The 24,936-nt window shown below is 61.2% G+C and overlaps 1 protein-coding gene across 9 annotated transcripts in view; it reads right to left on the bottom strand.

The window, feature by feature from the left end:
* Positions 1 to 23,894, bottom strand: part of OSBPL5 (oxysterol binding protein like 5) — a 65,586-nt gene extending 41,692 nt beyond the window's left edge. For 5 of the 9 annotated variants that reach the window (XM_033861375.2, XM_033861376.2, XM_033861381.2 and 2 more), the window contains exon 1: positions 23,532 to 23,678. Coding sequence is in view for 1 of the 9 variants with exons in the window: in XM_073809331.1 (XP_073665432.1) it covers positions 23,532 to 23,864 (333 nt within the window). In the remaining 8 variants the exon portion in view is untranslated. Of the gene's footprint in view, positions 1 to 23,531 lie in introns of all 9 variants that reach the window. The other 4 variants (XM_073809331.1, XM_033861380.2, XM_033861379.2 and 1 more) reach the window with 4 other exon arrangements.
* Between the last annotated feature and the right edge of the window lie 1,042 nt (positions 23,895 to 24,936).

Genomic DNA, 24,936 nt, shown 5'->3' with positions numbered 1-24,936 from the left:
CATCGGCCTGAACCACGAGACATTGCGGGGGGGGGGGCATGCCAAGGGCTCACAGAGAGACCAAACGAGAAACAAGGAAGAAATGAAAACCTCTATCCACAAGCAGCGTGCACACACGTGTCCAAAAAGCAGAAGCAGCCCAGACTTCCATCAGCTGATCGACGGCTAAGCAAACTGTGGTCCATCCATGCCACGGAATATTATTCAACATGGAAAGGAATTCACGCTGAATTCATTAAGAGGAGCCGTCTAGAAGGCACTATGCAGAAGTGATGATGGACGCTGTTTCCTTAAAAAAAAGTCAAAATTGCAGGACTTATCACACTTCCATTGATCATAATCGCAGTGGCCAGTGGTCCTGCCAGCCTCTGGCCAATCCTGAGCTCCGTGAAGTGGACCCATGGCCCTCTCACCAGGTGTGTAGCCAGCACGCCTGACCCATTCTCCAGACACTGAAGCGGCGGCCGCCCAGCCCAAGTCCCGCCACCGTGCCTTGTCCAGTGGAGATACTGAGGTTTGGAGAAGGGTCCAGAGACCCCCGACGACCCTCGAGGTCAGGGCTCCCTGAGGCCCCTGGGGCTGAGAAATGGCCCCGTGGGAGAGGTGAGAAGGCAGGGCTTGTCCTCCAAGCTCGGAGACCTAAATCTGGGTCTGTCCCCTGACACGTTGGTCACGCCATGAAATAACAAGTTCTAAAGCGTGATACTGCATCGGCGCCTCGTGAGCAGAAAGTGACAGCTATAAATGAGCCCGCGAGTGACGGGGACACAGCGACCGCTCGGAGGCCGGCTCGGGGTCAGCCGTGTCCCTCTGGCTCAAGATGAGCTTTACAGATACCTGCCCAGACAGCCTGCTGCCCCTTCGTCTATGCCTGCCTTCGGGGACGCCCCAGGGAACCCAGCCTGCCAGTCGGCGCTCCCTCCGGGCCCCATCATTCGCCCTAAAACACTTTCCCTTGGTTTCGAGAGACAGCCCCATCCCAGCGCCCGGGGCGGCGCCCTCTCTGGCCCCATGAGAGGTCAGGCTCCTGGATCATCTGATGTGTGGGAGGCGCCCACATGCTGAGACCACAGGGCCACCCCCTCCAGGCTGTCCTTTCTGACTGGGGAGGAGGTTTGACATCTCCCCTCTGCCCCCCAGCCAGTGAAGGTCAGTCCAAGGAGACAGAGGGACTGGTGGCTTCACCCATCAGGGCCTGACCCAGAAGGGCCTTCTCCTTCTGGAGGTTAGAGGTCACAGCAGCCAGTGTCCCGTCACCTGCTGACTGTAGAGGTGGCCGGTGACAGCGGCAGCTCCACTGCATCCTGAGGCTTTTTGGAGAGAATTAACAGGTTTCCACAGAGAGGGGCTGTATCAGTGTCCTGGGGCGGCCGGAACAGAGGACCACACGCTGGGCAGTTTATAAACAACAGAAACGGATTCTCTCCCAGTTCTGGAGGTCAGAGTCTGAAATCAAGGTGTCGGCAGGGCCACACCCTCAGAGGCTCCCTCCTGCCTCTTCCAGCTTCTGGGGGCCCCAAGAACTCTGTGACTTACAGAAACGTCCCTCAGTCTCTGCCTCTGTCTTCCCGTGGCCTCCCCTGCATGTCCATGTCTCAAACCTCCCTCTCCTTCCCTTTCTCCTAAATCACGGGATTTAAGGTCCACGAGATAATCCAGGATGACCTCGGTCAAGACCTTTCCCTTAACTACCCCTGCAAATTCCTAAATCCAAGTAAGGATGCATTCACGGCTTTTGGGGTTAGGACTTCGACGTATCTTTTGGGGGTCACCATTCAACTCACTGCAGGGAGTTTCAGGGGCGCCCAGCCCAGCAGAGACCTGGGGTGGGGATGAGGCGCAACAGCACCTCGCCACCCACGGGAAGGTACGCAGTGCCCCCCTCGGCCTGCAGGAGTCCCGGCGGCTCTCGGCCCCTTGTCCCCTCCGCTTGCACCTGCCCCTCCCGCTCACCTGGGTCAGGCCGACACCCATCAGCTCCTCCCACTGTCCCATCACCCTCAGCAGAGCCACCTTTTACCCTGTCACCCCTTGACTAACCTCCTAGGGCTCCATCCCCGGATGAGGATCCCCGCCCCCGCCCCTCCACCATGGAGCCCCCGGGGAGCTCCTGGGAGGTGGCAGCTCTCCTGCCGTGCAGGCGGCCCCAGTACCAGGTCCCAAATGCCAGGCAGCTTCACGCATCCCTGCCTTTGGCCGCCCGGGTCCCTGGGCCAGCGGTGCCTCCCCGCTGCCTGACACCCCGCTCCAGAGCTGGGACCGGCCCCAGCACTCAGCTTAGTGTCACCCCGACCCTGAGCCTTCCAACAAGCTGGTCCCGCCCCCCAGCTGCTGCTTCCTTTTTTTTTTTTTTTTTTAAGTATTTATTTATTTGGCTGCGCCGGGTCTTAGTTGCGGCCTGTGGGATCTAGTTCCCTGACCAGGGATCGAACCCGGGCCCCCTGCACTGGGAGCGCGGAATCCCAACCACTGGACCACCAGGGTTCTCGAGGGTTGCGAAGATCTGTTCTGGCTCCGGCCCAGCACCGGCTGGGGACCCCGAGGCTGGGAAGGGCTGTGTCCCCTGGGGCCCGAGCCTGCCAGGGGTGTGTTCTCGGGGGCCGACTTCTCAAGGTGCTATCACAGACTCGAGCCCCCCACTCCGACCCAGCAAGAATCGAGTATCATTTTACAGGCGAGGCCTGGGCAGGGAGGGGGCCCGAGGCTGACGGGGTCTGAATGGAACCCAGGCCTGTGGCCCTTCTGGGACGAGCAGTGGTCCATCACGTGCTTTCTTTGTGTCATCACTGGAGGAAAGCCACACTGCCCAGCGGTGCTCCCCGATGATTCGGGTGGGCTGAGGGGGCTGTCTGGGGAGTCCCCGTTAGAGAACAGTGGAGGGGGCTGCCCGCTGCCCCCCTGGGTCACGCCAGCCCCAGCAGCATCGGCCCCAGAGCCCAGAGCAACCGATGATCATTTCTAACTGACGCTTACATCGGGGAAACCCGGACGGACATCTGGAGCTGGTGGAGGCCCGGGAGGTGAGCAGTGTGCTCTGTGGGAGGGTGGAAAGGGGTCCCTAAAGAGCTGAGGGCCCTCGCAAGGGAGGGAGAGAGAAGACATATGTGGAGACCCCAGCCTGAGAGGGGGCTGGGCTGCAGCAACGTGGTGGCCGGGGCCCCCGGTGGGCATGGCTGCTGGACCCGGGGGCAGGGCGTCTGGCTGGTTCCCACCGTCCGGCTGGTTTGGGCCCTGGGTTTCCGCTGCACTTTGGGTTACGTGTCTTCGGCAGGACCGCTGAGCCGCCGGCACGTGGTGCTGGGGAGCAGGTAGGTTTCTCCTCGGGAAGGGGGCTGATCTTGGGGTCCCTCCAAGGCCCGGGAGAGGATGGCGTTGGCCTTTGCAGGGCCTGGCACAGAGAAGCACGGACCGCGAGAGTATCAGGGGCGTGGAGCCCATAAACTGAGGGGGCCTGGCGCCTCTATTGCTCACGCGTCCCCCGCGCCCCTGGTTTGCAGGGGGAGCTGAGAGTTTAGACGTGGCTCGGCTGGGGACAGAGGGGTCTTGTTGCCCCAGTGCCCCCCAAAGCCCGGTGATGAGTAAGGACCGTGCTCCTCAGAGAGGGGACGGGCACGGCTGGGGGAGGCCAGGGGGTGGGGCGGGTCCAGGCCCCAGCTCTGCCCCCGGGGATCCTGCCCAGGCTTCAGTTTTCAGGGAGAAGGACTCCACGGGCTCAGCCCTCCCCCCAGCTCCAAAGTGAGAATGATGAGTCGCGGTCACAGGAAAGGTGGCTTCTGCGCAGACCGGGCGTGTGTGACCAGGTGTACGACTCGCTGGGTCCCCAGGGCACGGGGGCGGGTGTCGTCCTGCAGCCGAGCCTCAGGCAGCCTGCCCTCGTGTAGCTTCAGCGAGCCCCTCCTTCTCCAGTGGCAGAGGTCTGGCCAGCCTGGTCAGGCCCGCTCCAGGCGCTGGGCTGGACAGCGGTCTGGAGGGGTCCAGGTGATCCTGGCAGAGGTCCCAGGAGGAGGGGGCGCTCGGCTACAGCCCTCGGGGTCGGATGTGTTTTACACTCTGTGTCCCCAAGGGCTGAGCACAGCACCTGCCTCTGCTGGTCAACCTGACCCGACCTTGAGCGCTCAGGCAGGGCCAGTCACAGACCGAGGCCGGCCCAGGGCCACAGACTATGGCCTGCTGCTCGGCGGGAAGCCCCCTGCTTTCAGGCTGCTCCTTTGTGCCCTATGGGTCAGCCCAGCGGACACCCCATGAGCACACAGCCCTGAGGAGGGACGGAGGGAGGGGAAGGCGCACAGCCTCTTTGGAGGGTCGTTTGTGAGCGTGAATCAGAGTGTCAAGCACGAGCGTCCCCTGAGCCAATAATCCGACTTCCAGAAATTTACTATGGGGCGTGAGATCCAAATAATCAATATCTGTGCCAAGAGACACGTGTGGGAGGATTTGCTCTGCAGGGCTATTTTCGGGAGTGAAAATACCCATCGACAGGTAGGTGGTGAGTAAACGAAGGGATGTGGGTGCAGCGGATGCTAAACGTGGCCACGGAGACCACGCTGCGGACTCGGAAGGGATGCGCCAAGGAGTGGGCTGTGCCTCGGCGACTCCAGGGCGCAGTGACGGAAGCCACCAGCCCGTGAGTGTGTACATCGGTCCATACGACTTTCTCCGTCTCGTCTGCTCTCCACGAAGAGCGCGTGCCCGTTTTACTGCGGAGCACGCCCCCAGCAGAGCTGTCAGCAGCCCGAAAGCAAACAAGAAGCAGCAAGAGATGCCGGGCCTCCAGGGGGACGGGAGGAGCTCTTGCCCCAGACTCAGGGAACGTGGTCTTGCAAAGGCAGGTGGCCCGAGGGCCTTGGAGGAGCGTGGGGAAGCTTGGGGTCCCTCTCGCCCAGCTGGACCCCCTCTCTGGGAGCCAACAACCCCATACTCCCCCCACTTGCACGGCCCCTCCACCTCCAGGCCGGAGTGGACCGGAGCCTGCTCTCCAGATGCCCACGGCCGCCCCAGCCGCACCGAGGGGCCCTCAGCTCCTAGCACCTGGCAGGGCCAGTGTCTGGCCCAGGGCCACTCCCCTGGGCTGTTCCCCCGATCCTAGCTCTTCGTCTCCTGTTCTTCACACGACCCCCCCACCCCCACCCCGCACCAGGTCTCAGAACCTCTGCTGCGGCATCTCCTCCATTCCTGGGAGCAGTACCCCAGGTGGGGCACCCGGCTTGTCCCTGCAGCCCCAGTGCCCAGGGAGCATTCAGCAAGTAGCAGGTACTAACGGTGATGCTCCTGGTGGGGGATGGAGGTGGGGGTGATCTGACCGAGTGGGATGTGTATCCATTAGGCGCTCAGGAACCAGACTCGGCTGACTAAGGAAGTAACCTCTCCACCTTCAGAGCTGCTCCAAGGGGCCATGAACAGACAGGAGGCAGGGGGGACATGGGGGAGCACAGCAGAGACAGAGGCTGGGGACGCACGGCCCAGAGGCTCATCCCGGGACTCCGCCAGGCAGGGAGGAAACAGCACCTGGAGTCTCTCCTGAGGGTCTTCGGGGAGGGTGGGCTTGACCTCTCCAGGAGCTCCTCGAGGTCACGGGGGCTGTCCGGGGTGTGACCTTCCAGAACCTTCCCCACTGCCTTCTGCTCCCCAGCACTGTGTGTGGATGGCCACGGGGCCCTGCCCTGGAAACCCCGCACAGACAGACCTGGAGGGGAACCTGGGGACACCTCCATCCAGCCTGAACACGCGCTCTGACGGCAGTTATGAAGGCCAGCGACAAAAGAAGGAGGAAGCGGGGGCTAGAGGTCAGGAGGTGAGCACGAAGCTCTATTTTAAACCCGAGATCAGGGAGATGAGGTGCAGCTGCGTCCGTCGGGGGTCGGCTCTGGGGACCGCGGGGCGTCGAGGGAGCCTCTGTTACACCGTCCTCTCCGCCTTCGTATTTCACATTTTCCGTGATACAGAGTCAAAAAGGAGAGGCTCAAAAGCTCTCTCTTGAAAGCTTAAAGGGAGAATTTAATAAAAGCCTTGAAACAGAGAAGAAATTCACATAACATTAGAGTCCTGTCCTCACCCCACCCCCCAAACAAGGCTCAGAGTTTAAAAGACTAAAAACAAGCCAGGTGCCTCTGAGGACACTGGAAAGGTGACAGCCAGGCGATCAGAGGCTGCACCCCGGGGAAACGCCAGTGCTCCCTCCCCGAAACGGGGGAGGTTAGAGCCACGAGGTGATCCAGATTCGGAGTCAGCCAGGTAACGAGTGGGAAGAAGAGCCGCTCGGTGGGCTGCAGTGTCCCGAGAGCGTGGACCCCAGCGGCTGGGCCCCCGCCTCGCCCACTGCAGAGCGGCCTGGGGCCCTCCGGCCCTGCCCTAGGCCTTTCACAGGCTCCGGCCTGATTGTGTGGGTCTCCCGGCTGTCCAGGACGTATCCCCTGATTCACAACAGCCCCCCAAGATCAGCAACACCCACCAGAGGCCCCGAGCCGGGAACCTGGCAGAGGCTGGGAACGGGGGCCCGGGTGCTGCCCTCAGCGCCCACCGGCCTGGGCTGGGGGCGGTCACCCCTCGGAGGCCACCTCTCCAGTAGGCTGCCCTGCCGGGCGGCCCAGACAGCGCTGCGACACGTGCCGGGGCAGGGGACTCTGGCAGCAAGCCCCTCGTCCCTTCCCTCCCCACCACCACCGCCGCCGGGACCCCGCTCCTCGGCCCCGCCCGCGGGGCTGCCGTGCGGCCGGTCAGCGGGCCCGGGGCCCGCGCAGCCTGTACGGATGGTTCACGGCCAACAGCATGCTTGTGCCCACTGTGGTCGGGCGCCCACCGCAGCCTCTCCCAGGCTCCCGGGTTTACGTCCTCCGGGACCTCCTAGGAGGCAACCCCACCACCAAGAGGTGAGGCCAGGCGCTGACCAGAGCCGACGGCCAGCGGGTCGGGTGGCTCGAGCCCTCGGCCCCCGCGCTGGCACACGCCTGTGTGCCCCCAAGGTGAGGGCAGCCCCCAGCCCTGCTCCCTTTCTTCCTCTTTGATCATCAAAACGACCCGACTCTCGCCGACGTGTCAGCGGGCAATCACTGCCCTGGCCAGGCTCCAGGCAGCTTGGGGTACCGCCAGCCTGGCCACTGGGCCCTGCCGAGGGTGCCCCAAGTGCCGGGTGCTGGTACACAGCTGTGCAAGGTCCTTGTCTCCCTTTTCCACCCTGAGCGCTCACCCCCGCGCCCCTACGTGATGACGCAGGCCTCTGAACCCGATCTGCTGCCACTTCCCCTGCTCGTGTCACCGCAGCCTCCCGAGTGGTCCCTGCGGCCCGGGAGCCAGCGCCCCAGGTCTGGGCAGAAAGGGCTGCAGGACCAGGGAGAGGCGTGCCCAGGGCAGCTCCTACCGCAACCAGGCAGCCAGGAGTTGCCCTCAGGAACCAGAGTCCCAGGGCCCCAGGGAAGGAGCTGGCATGTTTCTTGCCTTCTAAGAGGCTCTTTTGAAAGAGTGTTTTTCGGTTCCCAGGTAAACACAGGTGACACAAGCACAGCTACTCTCCCCCGGTTCACTCCCCAGGGCCTGGGACCCGCTGAGAGTCTCGCAGGAGGGGAGGAACCAGGGGCCCTTGAGCGCGAAGCGAGGACCTGGCCCGGGGGTGAGCATGCCTGGTGCCCCCAGGCCTGGCCGATCGCTTTAGCAGGACACAGGGAATTGTGGACCTAGAGGGGTTCACATCTCAGGCGCAGGTCAGCAGCCAGGAGGCCAAGGACCACGATGTCCCACCTCCAGATGCCGGGGCCAGCGACCTGTGCCCCGCGGGTGTGGGTGCTGTGAGAGCTCACTGGACGAACGCTGGTCCAGGGGAAGCAGGACACATCCCATCCCTTGGCGGGGAGGCCTCCCCAGCAGTCACACCCAGCTCAGCCAGGCGCCCGAGCGGTCCTTGCCTCTCCGGAGGCCCAAACGATCTCATCTGTATAATAAGGCAGCCCCCTGACCCTGCATCCAGGATCGCTGGGAGAACAATGTGGCCACATCCGTGATGTCACCCCTGTCTCCAGAGTGCCATCCCCTCTCCTTCCCACCGTTCGGTCAGTCAGAGCCCAGCTCTTAACCACCACGTCTCCAGGAGTCCCAGCAAGCTCCTGGCCACTGCCCACTGTGGCCACCCACTCCTTGGTGCGGCGGGTGGGATGAGGCCCCCCCAAAAGGTATGTCGACATCCCAACCCCTGGGACCTGTGAAGGTGACCTTCTTTGGAAATAGGGTCTCTGCAGATGTGACCGAGTGAAGATGAGGCTGCATTGGAGCAGAGTGGGTCCTGGTCCAATGACTGTATCCTTATAAGAGGAGAACAGGACACAGAGACACAGGAGGAGGCCAGGTGACCACAGAGGCAGAGGCTGGAGGGACGCGGCCACAAGTCCAGGGATGCCCGGGTTCCCCAGAAGCTGGGAGAGGCAGGAAGCTTCCTCCCCCAGAGTCTTCAGAAGGAGCGGCACACCTGCCCACACCTTGATTTCAGAATCTGGCTTCCAGAACCAGGAGAGAACAAGTTTCTGTGGTTTTAAAGCCGCCCCGCGAGCGCGACCTCCACGCGGCAATGAAGATCCTGCGTGCCGCAACTAGAGACCCGACGCAGCCAAATAAATAAATAAATATTTTTTGGAAAAAGCTGCCCCACGAGTGGTCCTTTGTTACAGCCGCCCCGGACACTCACACTAGGGGTTCAAAACTGGCCTGAACCAAAGGTGAGTGTGTGGACACTGAAAGGACGCCGCCGAGGGACCCTGTGCCCCTGGGCGCTGCTGAGACTGCAGGAGAGTCACTGCTCCATGCAGCAGATGTGCAGACCTCGAGTGAAGCTGACCTGGGCGCCTCTTCCCTGTTCCCCATCTGGGGCACGTCCACGCCAGCCCCTGCCTTGTCCGTCCCGCACGAGAAGCGAGGCTGAGGGGGAGCACACCATCCCGGCACGAACCCAACAGAGGAAGCCGGTGTTCCCTGGAGAAGGGCCTACGACTCAGCAGATGCCAGCCCATCCCTGGGGAGGGGTCTCCAGGCGACGCGGCGACACTGCGCTGGGCACCCTGGTGGCCCCGTCGCTGAGGTCACCTCCCAGTCTCCGAGCAGCAGGGTCTCCGTCCCACCCTGTCCACCCCTAGGAAAAAGCCAGCTCTCAAAGCCCCTCGAATCGGCCACCGAAGCCCCCTCTGCGTCCTGAGCCAGACCCGAAATAAGCACGTCACGCGTTTCTAAAACGTGGGCAGACACCGGATGCAGCCAGGTGACGCCGGGGCGCATTAGTCATCACTGGTCTCAGTGCGAAAGCGTCTCTTTTTTCATTTCTCTTTCCAGCCTCCTGAGGGTGTCAAGGGAGAGAAGTCTGGGTCTTTACTGCAGCTCCATCATCGCGAATCTCTCTACTTAACAGAAGCAGGGCAGCCTCGGGCACAAAGCTACGGCAGACAAAACGAGGAGAGCGACCGCCGGTACAGTCTGGTGTTTCACGCTCGCTTTGCATTTTTATATTACCTGCTGTTTATTACGTGGGAGGAAGCCTTTCTAACTGCAGCAACGGCTTAAAGTTTCCCTTAGATACACATTTATTTAAGTAAAAATAAGTGGGTGGACTTAACCATGTTCTAAAATACCAGCATAGGTGGTTTTGGACCACAGAGGTGGAACTCGGGAAGCTGTTCCGAAAATGCTGGGAGCTGCTCCGAGTGGCCCCTCCTGGTCAGGAGGCCCCCGTGGTCCCTCCACCCAGAGCAGGGACCCGGCCTGGGTTGTCACGGGTCCCGTTCCCAGGGCTCCACCCAGAGCAGCTTCTTTTCTAAGCTCCATTTATTATAAAATAAAATGTAAATACAGAAAACCACACAGACGTTCGGCCTCACGAGCTCCTCTAGACAAGCACTCTGCAACCACCACCCAGGTCAGAAGTCAGCACTGCCCAGTCACCCCAGGAGCCCATCCGGCACGAGTCCCGGCCACGGCCCCGCCGCCGGTCCTCCCAGACCCTCACCTTCACCTTTACGATTTCATCGTCCAACTGTGAGGCCCCCTTCCAAGTCTCTTAATCTGCGGTCCCCCTCATTCCCTTCCTTTGCCTTTCAGTTGATCTGGGGCACCCGGTGTCCGACCTGCGAGGGGCTCCTGGACTCACCAGCTGGCGGAGCGGGCAAGGCACGGACCGTCTCTGAGCCCTGGTTTCACACCCGAAGCTGGCGCTGCCAGGCACCTCACAGCTGGTCCTGAGTTTGAACAGAGGGGGTGCCTTACTGTACCCCGAAATTCTGGGTTCCAGTGGGCACTGGATACCCATCGGTTATTGCGAACAACCCGGAAGAGCCCTACTGGGTTTTGAACGAGATGCAGAACACGGACAGAAGCAAGTCTCTCAGCAGCGGTGAAGGGAGGCATCACATCACAGAACATCTCGGCTGCGGTTCTGCTCACGACTCCCCGGCACATCTCGGCCCTCCTTCAGCTCCTGCTCGCTCTTGGCTTGCACACATTTCTAACAACCTTCTTCATCAAGTCCATCCCAGACACGGGTGGACCAGAAGCCGAAACAAGTTGTGTTTTAAGGAAAGAAATAACTGACAACCCCTCCGACAAGAAGTTTAAGAAAAGGTGTCTGGGGCCTGTTAGCACAGGGACAAACAGCCCCGCACGAGGCGGCATCCCTCCAGGGCTTCGGTGTCACGGCAGCGTCATCAGGTGAGCTGGCCTAATCCCGGCCTGTCATGTACCACGGTGAGGGCGGGGGGTGACTCTGGCAGGCTTCCTCACCTCTCTGAGCCTCAGCGTTCCCACCTGTGAACTGGGGGTGGTAACACAACTCACCACATACGGTGGTTTTAAAGATTAAAGGAGCTAGACCATGTCAAGGGCCCTCAGCAAAATGTTAAGCATTAGAAAAAATTAATCGTTGTAATGACCCAAGTCACCAGGAAAAGGGTTAAATTATTTCTCGTTTATACCTTAAGCCTGCAAGGCATCACGTGGGTAAAGCAGTATAGCAAGATTTCCCCTGAACACGATAAGGTTTTTTTTTTTTATTTTTTTGCGGTACGCGGGCCTCTCACCGTTGCGGCCTCTCCCGTTGTGGAGCACAGGCTCCGGACGCGCAGGCTCAGTGGCCACGGCTCACGGGTCCAGTCGCTCCGCGGCATGTGGGATCTTCCCGGACCGGGGCACGAACCCGTGTCCCCTGCATCGGCAGGCGGACTCTCAACCACTGCGCACCGGGGAAGCCCACAATACCCGGCAGCTGAGCCGGGTAAGCGGCCCTGGTCGGGGAGAGGCCCCCATGGCCTGAAGGAGCGGGTGTCCGGGATCCATGGGTTCTGCGGGGTTATTCCTGCCCATCAGGCCAACTGGGGCCCGGCCAGAGGCGGGATGCTCCAGGCTTGGCCGGGAAGTGGTGAACGGTCACGTCGGAGAGAGCAGGCTTGCCGGAGATAAACAGCATGTTCCTTGTGCCTTTGAGATTTAAAAATAAACTGAAAAGCAGACACAGTTTAAAAATAATGAACAGGCAGGAGGGCAGTCATTTGCCTGTGTGTCTTCCTCCCATTATTTGTTAAACCGCAGTTGAAAAACTGACCGCCAGCCCAGCCTGCAGCTCCGGTGGCCGGGGCCGGGGTGGGGGGGAAGCACGAGCTGGCGGGCGCTCAGCGGGGCTGGTGGTGGCCGCACGTGGGGGAAGCCCCTCAGGGACCCACCTGGCGTGGAAGAAGCCGTTCTTCCCTTTTCTGCTGTATCTGGAGCTTCAGTAGGAAGCCCGTAAGGTCAGGCCTAGTGGGCACCCCCGGGACCACCTCCTGAAACAGCATCTGCTACCAACAGTTGAGCACCTGCTCCCCCTCCTGAGTTCTGGGTGGAGGTCTCCACAGGCCCTACGCGGCACCCAGAGGGCACCCATCAGGTCTGGTAACAGGGAGGGGCAGGGGACCCCTGGGGACCCCCGCCAGCACTGCAGAGAACAGGGCAGGAGAGCACACTCGGCCAGCTCTCAGGACTCTGCACACAGCTGCTGGCACAGGAAGGTCTGTGAGCGTCAGAACGGATGGCCCACTGCTACAGCGTCCCCTTGTCCACCTGGCCCGAAGGAAAGGCCACATTTGGTTTCCCAAGGGCCACTGCAGAAGGTGTCTGCTGAACTGGACAGCGGGCAGTGGTGATGGGGAAGCTGACCCGGGCCTGGGATGCTGTGGCCGGGAGAGGATGGCCTGGCAGGTGGGAAGGCCAGAGGGCAGCAGGACCTGACGGCCACAGGCGTGCCGACCCTACGAACGCCCACAGGTGGAGCTCAGACCCAGGGAAGCGCAACCGGGTCCATGTGTGTGTGAACCTCGTACCGTGTGGTGTGGGCCTCTGGCTCCATCCCCGGTGCATGCGCTGAAAATGCTGGCCAAGGGCACCCGGGCAGCTACAAAACAGTCGAGATCCAAGGGAGTGAAATCTGAAAACATTTCTGCACATTTATGGGTGTTAAAGGTTCTGATGGCCTCAAAATCCTACTCCCTGCAAACATGTGGGCTGCACAGGAAATAAAAATAGAATCGCAGCCCAGGAATCTGTTAATGAGCCCTCCCACTGTGCTGGGCGCCCAAGGTTATGGCCACCCCACTACCCACGGTCAGGGCTGAATTGTGTCCTCCAAATTCATTTGCTGGAGGCCTAACCCTCCGTCTCTCAGATGTGACTGTTTCTGGAGATGGGTCTTTAAAGAGGTGATTAAGGTAAAATGAGGTCACTAGGGTGGGTCCTAATCCCACAGGACTGGGGTCCTTATAAGAAGAGGAGGTCAGGGGACTTCCCTGGTGGTGCAGTGGATAAGACTCCGCGCTCCCAATGCGGGGGGCCTGGGTTCGATCCCTGGTCAGTGGACTAGATCCCACACGCATGCCGCAACTAAGAGTTCACACGCCGCAACTAAGGAGCCTGCCTGCCGCAACTAAGGAGCCAGAGAGCCGCAACTAAGACCCGGCGCAACCAAATAAATAAATAAACAAATAAAAAGAGGAGATCGGGACACAGACACACACAGAAGGACAACCTCGTAAGGACACAAGGAGGAGACAGCCATCTATACGCCGAGGAGAGAGGCCTCAGGAGGACTCAGCCCCACCCACGCCTGGATCTGGGATTCCACCCTCCAGGGCTGGAGACAACGAATGTCTGTTGTTTAAGCCGCCCCAGCTATGGTGTTTACTATAGCAACCCTGGCCGACCTATACACACACACAAGCAGGCTTCCCCGAGATGGATGGGTCGGCAGCCAGCACCCTTGGGAAAAGGGGCATCTCCCTGGCCATACCTGGGGGACGGAGGAGATGAAGCTTCTCTCCCAGGATGGATGCCGCAGAAGGGCCCAAATCCTGCCTGGGCCACTTTCCAGCTGGTGGCTGTGGACCAGAGTGGCCCCGAGCACCCAAAGGGCTGGTGCACCAGCATCACCAATGGTCTCTGCACCCAGGCCCCAGGAGACCAGACAACCAGGCAGCAGCCCTCCCGCCAGTGATCTGCTTCTGCGTAACAGCCACGTGGAAATACCGTGGTCTGGGACTTGGCCGCCATCTGTGCCCCATTTTTGGCATGGGGGGGTGGGGCTGTGTTTCAAGCTGGGCACCTGTGTGCTCTAACCAGCTCCAGGCAGGGCCCGCAGAGCCTCAGCCAGACCCGCCCTCCCCGGACCCTTGCCGTCTCAGGTTCAGCCTATTTCTTTTCCAGCTTAATTGAGGTATAATCAGCAAATAAAATGGTAAAATATTGAAAGCGTACGTCACACTGATTTGATACACGTTCCACTGAGAAAGGCTTCCTCCCACCTAGTTAATTAGCACATCTATCAGCTCACACGTTATTTACTTTTTCTTGGTGAGAACATTTCAATTCTACTCTCCTAGTGAATTTCAATTATACAATAGAGTCATCAACTACGGGCATCACGTTACATATAGTTCTTGTTTTTAATGAACAGAACGTGCTGGTCGCTGAGCGACCCCTTGGGAGAGCCTGGCAAACATCTTGTTCCGCGGGCCCTTGGGAGTCGATGTTCAGCTGGCAGCCCAGGCAGAGGTGGGGAGAAAGACCTCCGTCCAGTGGGATTCAAGAGGTGACACAGCAGGCGGGTCCCCAAGGCCAGGAGAGTCAACGGACTGGCTTAGAAAGATTGTCTCAACCCCAGAACGGCGAGCCGAGGACCCCGCCCTACCGGGAGACGCAGCCCCTGCCCCCCACCTGGGCCAGGCCCTGGGAAGAGCCCCCCACCCCACGCCGGTGCTGGGAGCTTTGTGACTTCTCGCTCACTGGCTGTCCTCCTTCCCCATCTGCTGCGGGGGAAAGGCCGGCTCCCCCCACGTGTGCTGGGGCATCACTGGCAGCCACTTGGCCACACCCAGTGGGCTGCTCACGTGCTCACCCTGGGACCCCGAGACACCACCGCAGGCCAATATCCCAGAGAAGCACCCGTCTACGTGCCCCAGGGGACCCAACGCAGGACACGCTCCAGGGATAAGACGGAAACTACCCAAAGTCCTTCGACAGAGGAGTGGAAATAAGTCCTGACTTATACATAGAAAATAAGGATAGGGAACGAGGCAGAGGCACTCATAACTGCATGGCTCAAACGACGTTGCAAAAGGCTGCGTATACGGGTTTTTGCAACTTCTCCGTGACTCCGAAGTTATGGGAAATAAGCAGGGGCGTGAAGGGAGAGCGGCAGTCATGCGACATCTGTCAAGGAGCCAGAGGGTCCTGTATTTGTTTGTGGATTCATCCATATATAGCAACAGCACAAAAGCACTCTGCGATGTCAGCTTGGCAACCCCCGGGGGGAGGGCGGTCAGGGGCCCGTCCTGCGCCGGAACTTTGGGCTCCCAGCCTGAAGCAGGCAGAGCCAGAGAACAGGACCTTGATGAGGCGGGATCGGTTTTACTCTTTTCTGTGGTTTCTAGGTGTAAATCTTTCCCACTCATTAATCAAAGCTTTAATCAGTGATAAGGAGATGGTCCCTCCCTGCTGGCAGAGCCTCGGCCAGATGAGGGCCGGTGGCTGCAGCATCTCTGGGGGCCGGCTCTGGGCTTCGAGCACATCCTCCCCCTGCCTCCGAGGCCGGCGTTGCCATGCCCGTTTCACAGACGGGAAAACTGAGGCCTGGAGCTTAAGGGACTTGTCCAGGGCTCCCTGGCTAGTGACGTGTCCGAGTGGGGGGGACTCCCACGGAGCCCACGCTCTAACCACCACGCCACTCGGCGTCCACGTGGTCAGACGGGGGGCTCCAGAGCCCCCACGGCAGGTCAGGAGCGCTTTTCCAGGGGTGCTGTTTACAGACTCGGGCATCTGGCTTAACCGCGCTCCCTGCCTCCGCCTGAAAACGAAACACCCAAACCAACGAACAGAAGCAGCAGCTCGCTGACTTGCCAGGAAAACAAGTGACATTTCCCCAGCAAGTGGAAGGAGGCGAGGGCTTGGCCTGGGGCTCCGGCTGGAGACCCAACCCCCAGCCTGTGAGAAGAAGGCTGAGAGGACAAAGAAGTGGTGTGTCCACAACGGAATGCTACTCAGCCACCAGAAAAGACGAAATCCTGCCCATTTGAGACCACACGGACGGACCTCGAGGGCACTATGCTACGTGAAACAAGTCAGACAGATAAAGACGAAGGCTGTAGGGTCTCATTCATGTGGAATCCAACAAACAAAAAACCCAAAATGAACGATAAAGCAAACCGAACCCAAACAAACGAGTAGATACCGAGAACAGAGCAGTGGTTGGTGGGGGGAGGGGCACGGGGGTGCAAAGCGGGTAAAGGGGACCAACAGTATGGGACCGGATGGAGACCATTTTGGTGGTGAGCATGTGGTAGTGTATCCAGAGCTCGAAACACAGTGTACACACTATATATACACACGAAACTTACGTGCTGCTTTAAACCGATGTTACCTCAATTTAAAAACATCTTTAAAATATTACATATAGTATTTTCTAGCAAAAAAAAAAAGAAGGGCAGATAAGGGGTGAGGTGGACCCATGCAGGGCCCACAGACAAAGTGCTGGCCAGGGCTGCGCTGGCCAGGCACCTGGTGTTCCCTGCACGACAGCCTGGACGCCGACCCCACTGTGCCCGAGAGTCAGCGCCCGAGACGGAGCCGAGGGAGGGCTTTCTAGGCAAGGGATCAGCGTACGCTAAGGCACAGAGGTGCTAAGTCACATCAGAGCGAACGCCTGGCGATCTGCGAGAGCAGAGCAGAGGGCGGGGCCCTGCCCCAAGACTGAGAAACTCTCCCCTCTGATCAGGCGAAGAAACGCTGGCCCAGCCTGGCCAGCTCTGGGCAGCTGGAAGGTTCTCCTGCAGGACGGGCCTTGCAGTGGCTGGTGGTGGATGCCCACTGCCAGGGAGAGAGCGCTGCACGGCTGCATGCAGGGCATGGAGGGGGTCCCAATGGTCAGGCCCAGCACTGAGACTGCCCCTCGGAGGGGAACGCCTCTACCCCCCTCCCTGGGAGCCTCCGGAGCCAGCCTGCTGACCAGCAAGGATGACCCACAGTGGCCGCTGGAAAGCAACCAGGCCCTGTCCCCGGGCGGCCTCACGCTCAGGATCGCACAGTGGGGCTGCAGTCTTACATTCTGAGTCAAGGTGTCATCTTCTTGCAGACCCAAACTAACCCAGCCTCCCGGGACCAAGGGCTGGGTCTCTTCCTGGCAGCCTTTGGGGTCCTACCCTTTGGGTTCTGCCCTTCCAGGGGTCCTGCCCTTCAGGGGCGGCTGCAGTCCAGAGGCAGCATGGAGGCCTCAGAGCAGGGGCCACCTGTGCTCTGTCGCAGGAGCGCAAAGCGGAAACAGCGTGGGTGGGCTGGAGTGGGCGAGGGCTCCTTCAAAGTGGGCTGCTCTCTCTCTGCTCCAGGAGAAGGGGGTGGAGGATGACAGAAGCGGCAGCAGGTTCTACAAAGGGCTCACGCCGGGTGGCCCACGTGGGCGGACTGCAGGGAGGCAGGGGTGAGGGGCCAGCAGCAGGCAGCCGCTTTGGTGACGGGAAGTCATGTGTGGTGCCCGAGGGAGAGGGGGAGAGTTTTCCAACCATCGGTCTTGTGGCTTTCACCCTGTTTTTTTTTTTTTTTTTTTTTTTTTTGGCCGCACTGCATGGCCTGCAGGATCTTTGTTCCCCGAAAAGGGACTGAACTGTGGCCCCAGCAGTGAGAGCGTGGAGTCCTAACCACTGGACCGCCAGAGAATTCCTGTGGCTTTCACACTTTTAAAAACTGGTGGAAACTCTTTTCCATATAAAACTTGCTGTGAGACGTGGATGGAGCTAGAGACTGTCATACAGAGTGAAGTAAGTTAGAAAGAGAAAACTATCGTAAATAAACGCATATATGTGGAACCTAGAAAAATGGTACAGATGAATCGGTTTGCAGGGCAGAAACAGACACACAGATGTAGAGAACAAACGTATGGACACCAAGGGGGGGAAGTGGTGGGGTGGGATGAATTGGGAGATCGGGATTGACATGTATACATTGATGTGTATAAAATAGATAACTAATAAGAACCTGCTGCATAAAAAATAAATAAAATAAAATTCAAAAAAAAAAAACCACACCAAAAACTTGCTGTGTAACTTCAGGCTAAAACAGCTGGAAGGGCAGGTGCTGGGGACCTGAGCCGTCCAGAGAACCTGGGCCTCGGGCAGTGAGCTGGGGCTCAGGGCGCCCCTTCCCTCCCAGCTCCTGCCCCATCACCACCTGTCTGGGGGACACAGGAATGTGGAACACAGGATGTCAGGGATCGGGGAGCCTTACGGACGGGGAAACGGAGGCCCGGTGAGGACAGCACGGCGATCTTGCCATGTTCTGGGCTGCGGTCTCCTTGCCTCTCTAATAGAAGCTGGGTGGACCCTGTGAGCCCCTGGACCTCAACCTCAGCTTTGTTTGGGGAGGGGAGACAAGAGGGCTCAGGTGAGAGCTTTGCACTCACTCTGAAGCCAGAGAACAAAGCATTAGGACCGAGGCCCCTTTCTGTGGGTCAGTTTCCGCCCAGGAGATGGGCACATGCTAAAGGTCAGCTGGGGACTGGAGCTCTCAGTCCTGGGGGTGGGGTTCTCACTCCACCTGAGCTCATCTTTGGGCATTAATGTGAAGCTCCAGCTCTCCCTCCCCACCCCCAGCACCCCCAGGCCCTACCGTGCACCTGGCCTCCGGCCTACAAGGAGGTCTGGTTCCTAACCCACAAGGAGCTAAGGCAGAGAACCAACACGGGGCCAATGGTCACCCGTCTCATGACTTCTCATGGGACTGCTGTGGGCCCGGATTACAGATAGGGAAACAGAGCTTTAGGGGGTAGAAACTGCTGGCCCCAGGACTTGGGGTTAAGAATCCCTGAGCCGCTTCCTTGGCCTGGCCTCCACATCCACCGTGATCCCTGACACCATCAACCCCTGGGACCCTGGCCAGCCTCTGTGCCGTCCTCCAGCCCCAGGCCTGTACCAGGGCTCCAGGGGCCTGCTCAGTTCAGCCCAGGCCGGGCCGGCAGAGGAGGCGGCGGGCATCCAGGCTCCCCTCGGGAACAGGGTTGTGCAGGAGAGCCTGTCCTGTCGCTCTGGGTTGGCTGAGTGCTGACCCGGAGAGGGCCCCGGTCAGGGCCACTGCAGAGGTGGACGCAGAGGCGTCCTGAACGGGCGGGGGCTCCGTGCACGGCCACCCCTGACCACGTTCTCAGAGCTCTGCGCCAGGTGCCACACTGGCCTTTAGGTTCCAACTGGGAGGCGTGGGGTTCCCCCCATCCCCTGTCTCCTGGGGCTGGGGTGAGAAGCCCACAAGCCCAGGGTCCATGGGAGGACCTGCAAGGGCCCCCGACCCCTGGGTGTCACCCCAAGGGCGGCTGAGGACTGACCATGAAGCCCGCCCCACCCCCGGTCCAGAGACCCTTCTTGTCTCTAAAAGCAGCAAAGGGATAAAAACACATTCGGTAAACGTGTCGGTAAGTAGCAAAAAGCCTGTCCCTGGTCTCCCTGACCCAGAACGTTCGGTCCTCGGGTCTGCAGACCTCAGACACAGTGCGCACTCCCCGCCCCCCACCCCGATCCCGCTGGATTTGGGTGACTCCTGAGTGGGGTGGGTGGGGATGAGGTTCATCCTACAGGGCAGGCAGTCGGCCTTCCTGTCCCAGCTGCTCACCCTCCGGCCCCTCCCTCTGGCCTCCTGGGGAAGCGGGAGAGGACACAGCCACCTGGAGCCGCCCTAGCAGCCTCGGCGCCGCCCCGGTGACAGACCCCGGGGAGACCCCCAGCCCTTTAATGGCCTCTGCCGTATTCACCCCAATAGGCGGGCACCGAATCCCCCACCGCCCCATCCTCCCCACTCCTGCGCCGCCGCGCAGGCCTGGCCCTTTAAGCCACCTCCCCTGCGCCGCATTCACCCCAATAGGCGGGCACATCAATACGGCCGCGTGATCCCTCCCCTTGGCGGACTGCCTTTCCTCGAGTGGAAGCCACTGAAAACGGGTTCATGGTGGCTGTGGCCAAGCCAGCCACCGCCCCTGCCCACTGTTGGCCGAGGATCGGGCGGCCTCCCTCCCTCCTGGTTCAGAAGCCTGGCCCGTCCCTGCTGGGCCATCCCCTCCCTCTGCCTTCCTGGGCGTTTGCCTACTCCCGGTCTCCGCCCCTCCTCGGCCTTGGACAAGAGAAAGTGACCCCCAGCTGGTCACAAGGGTCAGCAGCCTGTGGGACGGGGCGGCCCCAGATCCCCTCCTGATGTGCTCATTAAGCCCGTGAGATATCCCTCTCATTGGGATTGGGGCAGCACTGCTCCGTCGTGAGGCCTGGACACCCCCCTGCAGCCCTTCCTCCCAGCCAGGGCCAGGGAGGGCCCGGACAGTCCAGGCCACCTCCATTCGCCCAGTGAACTCTGCACACGATACTTCTAATCCAGGAATGGCAGGACCCTTGGGAAGGCGGGCAAGCTGGGTCCATCCCTCCTAGGACAGAGGGCACGGGCTGGTCAGGTGTCCTGCCTGTCAACGCCGGTGAGGTCCACAGACCCGAGGTAGATGCAGGATGGGGCATCCCCGGGCGAAGACGATTCTACAGCTTCCCATGAGCACCCACTGTGTGCCAGGCCCGGGGGCAGAGCCCCGAGCAGACATCCAGGCAATGAGCGAAGGGTGACCCAGGTGCCAACAGTGTGCCCGCCCGCTCGACTGAACAGATACGGGATGGAGATGGTTCCAGAAATGCATGGATCACGGCGCTGAGAAAATGAAACCCAGCACCTTCGAATGGAGGCTTCAGTCAGGAGCAGAGGCCAGTCTGGAGAGAAGAGTGGGTGTGAGGTGGGCTTGGGAGTTCAGCAAAGTACTAGCTCTGAGGTTTTCGACAAAGGCCCTGTGAGTCCCCTGGCGCGGGCCAACCAGGCTCCTGTCCTGAGTGGTGGGGACGGTCTCTCACTGGCTGGATGACCCAGATAACCTTGGCAATTCTCTCACCTCCCCAGGGGCCTGGCCCGGTGGTTCCGAGGCCCTTCCCAATGGCCCTCGAGCCTCCCTCTCTGAATCCCAAGGGTGTGTGATGCTGGCGCAGGGATTCCCTTCTTGGGTATCCCTGGGGCACTTCCCGGCAGCCCCACGTCTCGGTCCTGCAGCATTTCTTAACCTTGACGGCTCATTCCCCAGCTACCTCACCGGACAGAGAACTCTAAGCCAGAGACCTCGTGTCCCGGACGCAGTCCCATCCAAGCCTGGCCTTCAATGGGGCAGGTCCTGACCACACAGCGGGTGCCCACTGCCCTCAGCACAGACGCCAATATATGCCACCTTCACACCCACGGGCACACAGGAGCCCTGGCCTGGAGCAACTGTGATGCTAAGAGGACACATAATCCAAAGTCCAAGTCCTTTGTCCTCGATCACCATTACCATCCCTGGAGAAGTTTATCTGCTCACACGGCTGGGGAGCTGGTGCAGGTTACCGAGCCACCAAGGCCAGCCATAAACCCACAGAGAGCTCATCCCCCGTTGTAAGTTCTGCTTCCTCGACCTGCAGGCAGCTGGCAGCTCAGGGGCGTCAGGCTTCAAGCTCCAGGTCCGCGATCCCATTGTCTGCTTGCGCGCGTGTGGGGCAGGGCCCGGGGCGCCAGGAGGGTGGGCACTGAGTGTGTCTGTCTGGTCTGTCCTGCCAGCTGTGTTTAGAGATGGTGACAAAGCAGATGGGCCAGGCAAAGGCCCTCGAGTCCGGGCCTCGTCCTGGGGAGGAGGTTTGCCCCTCGTCGTGGGGCAAATCCGGCACGGACAGCAATACTCTGTTCCTTGGTGACAGCTGCGAGCGGCACGCCTGGTGACCGTCCTTCTGCGCCTCCCAACCCCTGGCCCCCGACCCGACAGTGCCCACCTGGGCTTCTGCCTCCTGAGAGCCGCCAGGTGGTTCCATCCGACCCGTGGACCCCACGGTGGGCCCTGCACTTGACACCTCCCTTCAAGTCCAGACGACGGGGATCCTTTTGACGCACACCGTGCACCCCTGAACAGTCCCCAGTCCTGGGGTTCAGGTCTCACCCATGTAACCGTGAGCTACACTGCTTCCCAGCTGTGGCTGCACACCTGTCCCCTGAATGAATGGGAAGGGGGCAAGCACGCTCCCATCACCTTGGGTGCGTTCTCGTCCACCTGTGCATCGTGCGTGTGTATGCACGCACGCGTGCATGCGCGTCCACGCTGACTTAAGCACAGAATCATCAGAAAGTGCAAGTCCCCCAAACACAGCTGCCGAAGACACACCACAACCTTCAAACCACTGGCCTGTCACGCAGCCTTTCTTCCCACCCCCAGGTGCAGCTTGTCAGATGACTATCACAGCTCAGGGAGCTTCCAGGAAGAAAGATTTCAGGAGAGAAACTGATCCCCGAACTTCTGAGCACAGTAACGACCATTCTAGGGGAGGGGCTGCAGCCGGCGTTCTGAAAAGAGCCGGGAGCAAACCTCTGGAGACTTAGCTGATCCCCGGCCCAACTCAGGCCAGCCTGACCCCCGGGCCCAGGAAGGAGGGGCTTCCATCTGGCGTCCAGGAAGCACCGCCCACGGGTCCACATCTGCACAGCAGCCTCCACAGGACGAGGCCCGGACTCGAGGGCCTTGGCCTGGCCCATCTGCTTTGTCACCATCTCTAAACACAGCTGGCAGGACAGACCAGACAGACACACTCAGTGCCTACCCTCCTGGCGCCCCGGGCCCTGCCCCACACGCACGCAAGCAGACAAACGCACGCAAGCAGACAATGGGATCGCGGACCTGGAGCTTGAAGCCTGACGCCCCTGGGCTGCCAGCTGCCTGCGAAGCCTGTCAAGTTCAAGGAGCCGCAAGGCCTCGCAGCCAAGAAAGTGCGTAAAAGCCACCCGACAAGCCACTCGAGGGGAGGGCTCCTGCTGTCCGGGGCCCGGATCCACCTGGCGCCCACATCTGCAAGGGCGTCCACATCCAGCCCAAAGGCTGTGCCCACGGCCCAGGCTGTGACAGCCCGGTCCTGCCTCTGGACCTGGCCTGGGGGAACACCACAGGGGTCGGCCTGTGAAAGGTACCTTGAAGGCTCAGGCAGACGGGCAGACACACATATAAAAGATCTCTGGTGTAGACGGACCCCCAAATGGCAAAAGCGCAGAAATCCAACCAGCTGCTTGGGCTGGGCCTGGCTCAGACCAAGGATGAGCGGGGGCAGAGAAGCCCACCTCCCCGTGGTGGGCCCTGTCCACACCCCCAGGAGCCATTCAGAATCCCAATTCCAGGGTCTTCCGACGGCACACGGCCCAGCTTGGGGGCTCCAAGTGGCAGTGGCTGGCCCCCCCAGCTGCTGACAGCCCCCTACCCCCACGTCCCACCCTCCCTTGGCCCGCGGGAATCGTCAAGTGCACGGCACCCTCGTGTAGACTCATGTCCCCTGAACAATTTCCAAGGCTCCCTGTCTCAGGGGCTCAGTGGCCTAGAGATGGAGGGCCCGGGGGGTGGGTGACAGCAGAGGTCCTCCCCCTCAGCTCACGCAGCCCCTCACTCTGTGGACACAGACCAAGCCCCACGCTGGAAGGCCAGACGCTAATCCCAGACCCCATCCAGAGGCGGCAGGTCCCCTTCCCGCAGACCCTGCCCCTTCAAGATCCCCTGGGTCTGGGCTGAGCTGGGGACACAGACCCGGCCACTCCGCGCAGATGGACCCAGCCACCCTCCCTCCCCTCCCCGCTCCTTCAAGCCCCGAAACTGGGGAGCCCGGTTGCCCGCCGCTTCCCACACTCCGGCCCCACCCGCGCTCCAACCCGCCCGCCCGTGTCTGGGATCGTAGCCGCATCACCCCGGGCTCCCCGAGCGACGGCCCGGGTCGGGGCTCCCCAGCTCCGGCCACTGTCGGGGTCGGCCGGGCTACGCCCCAGTCCCCGGGGTCTGCGGGCTCCGGCGCGGGGCTCCCCCAGCCCCCTCAGCAGCCCCCCCCTCCCCCCCGCCGCCCCCTGGACGCTCCCGGCTCTCTGGGCCGCGGCCTCCTCCCCGCCCCCTCCTCGGTCCCTCCTCGTCCCCTCCTCGTCCCCCGCCGCGCTCCTACCGTGAGAAGCTGGGCCGGGCCGGGCCGGGCCGTGCCGGGCGCGCGGGGTCTCAGCTGGCGGCGCGGCCCGGCTGCAGGAAATGCCAGAAGACTGATCCAACCGCGGGAGCAGAGGGAGGGAGCGGAGGAGGGAGGAGAGGAGGCGGGGAGAGGGACGGAGGGCGCGGCGGCCGCAAAACCCGGGCGGGATCGGCGAGCGGAGCGGGCGCGCCGCGACCCCACTCCCTGCCTGGCGCGGCCTTGCCTCGCCGCCCTCTGCCTGGCGCGCCCGGCGCTCGGACGTCCCTCCCGAAACGGGGTGAGCGAGCGCTGGTGAGTGGGGTCAGCCTCCATGGGTTAGGGGTGCGGGAGGGCACATGATCACAGATTCTTGCAGGCCTCCAGCCCACCCTAGCCAGAGTGGGGGGGACCCCCTCTCTTTCCGACCCCGAGAAACTGTCACCATTTCTCCCCCAGGCGGAAGCCACCGGAACACAAGAGGAAACCCAGACACCCGAGCCCTTTGTCCTTGTCCCACGTGTGGACCCCTGCCTCATACCCATGTTTCTCAGTGCATCTCTTTCTGAGGATGATTTTTTTGGGCCAGGAGCCCACCTTCTTGTGGATTTCCTCCTGTGTGAGTTCCCCTCACCCCTTCTGCCCCCAGGGAGCTTTTTAGACCCCTGAAGCCTTCCTGTATAGATGAGACACTCTAATGCCAGCCCCCGCTCCCAGTCCCAGGTGCCCTGGGGCTCGGTCTGCAGAGCCTGCGGGGCCTTCCTCCAGCCACTGTTCCCCAGGGGCAGACCAGCTGAAGCTGGGTCCACCCACTGCCAGCCACCCCAGACCAGGTAGGGTGCGGGGACTTTTCCAAACGGAATCTGTCAGTTGCTCCCTTCCAAGGGACAGGACTGACCCTCCGCAGAACCCCAGCACCTTATGTTGGGTGGAGCGTACCTTAAGGGCAGCCCTGGAGACTGGTGGTCAGCGGGGTGCAGCTTGACCGCCAGGCGGGGCACGGAGCCACGCAGGGAGGCCCCTTCCAGACCCTCGAGCTGGAGCAGGCTCTCAGGGGAGCGGCTGCAGGAAGTCCTACCTTAGCTCTGCCCCAGCCGGCCGAGTGGTGGCCCCGGCCCACACTGCCCGCAGCCTCAGCATCGTGCCCACCCCGTTGGGCCAGGTGGTGGTTCCTCCAGGGCACCAAAGCACCCCGGGTTAAGGGGTGGGGTGTGCTGCCTCGGCAGCCCTGGGCTCACCCCCGGGACCGGTCCCGCCCCACAGTCACCTTGCAAGGCCTTTGGATGCAGAACCGCTCAGACAAGATGCTCAGGGCCAGGGTGGGAGCCCTCTGCCTCTTCAGGGGAGGGTCTGTGCAGCGCGGGGCCAACGAGACCCGCCCGGATGCTCTTTGAAGCCTCTGCGTGGA

The sequence above is a fragment of the Tursiops truncatus genome, chromosome 8 (assembly GCF_011762595.2).
Source record: "Tursiops truncatus isolate mTurTru1 chromosome 8, mTurTru1.mat.Y, whole genome shotgun sequence".
In the NCBI taxonomy this organism is placed as follows: domain Eukaryota; kingdom Metazoa; phylum Chordata; class Mammalia; order Artiodactyla; family Delphinidae; genus Tursiops; species Tursiops truncatus.
Note: the sequence above shows the minus strand (reverse complement) of the source record. Positions and strands in the feature narration are given on the sequence as shown.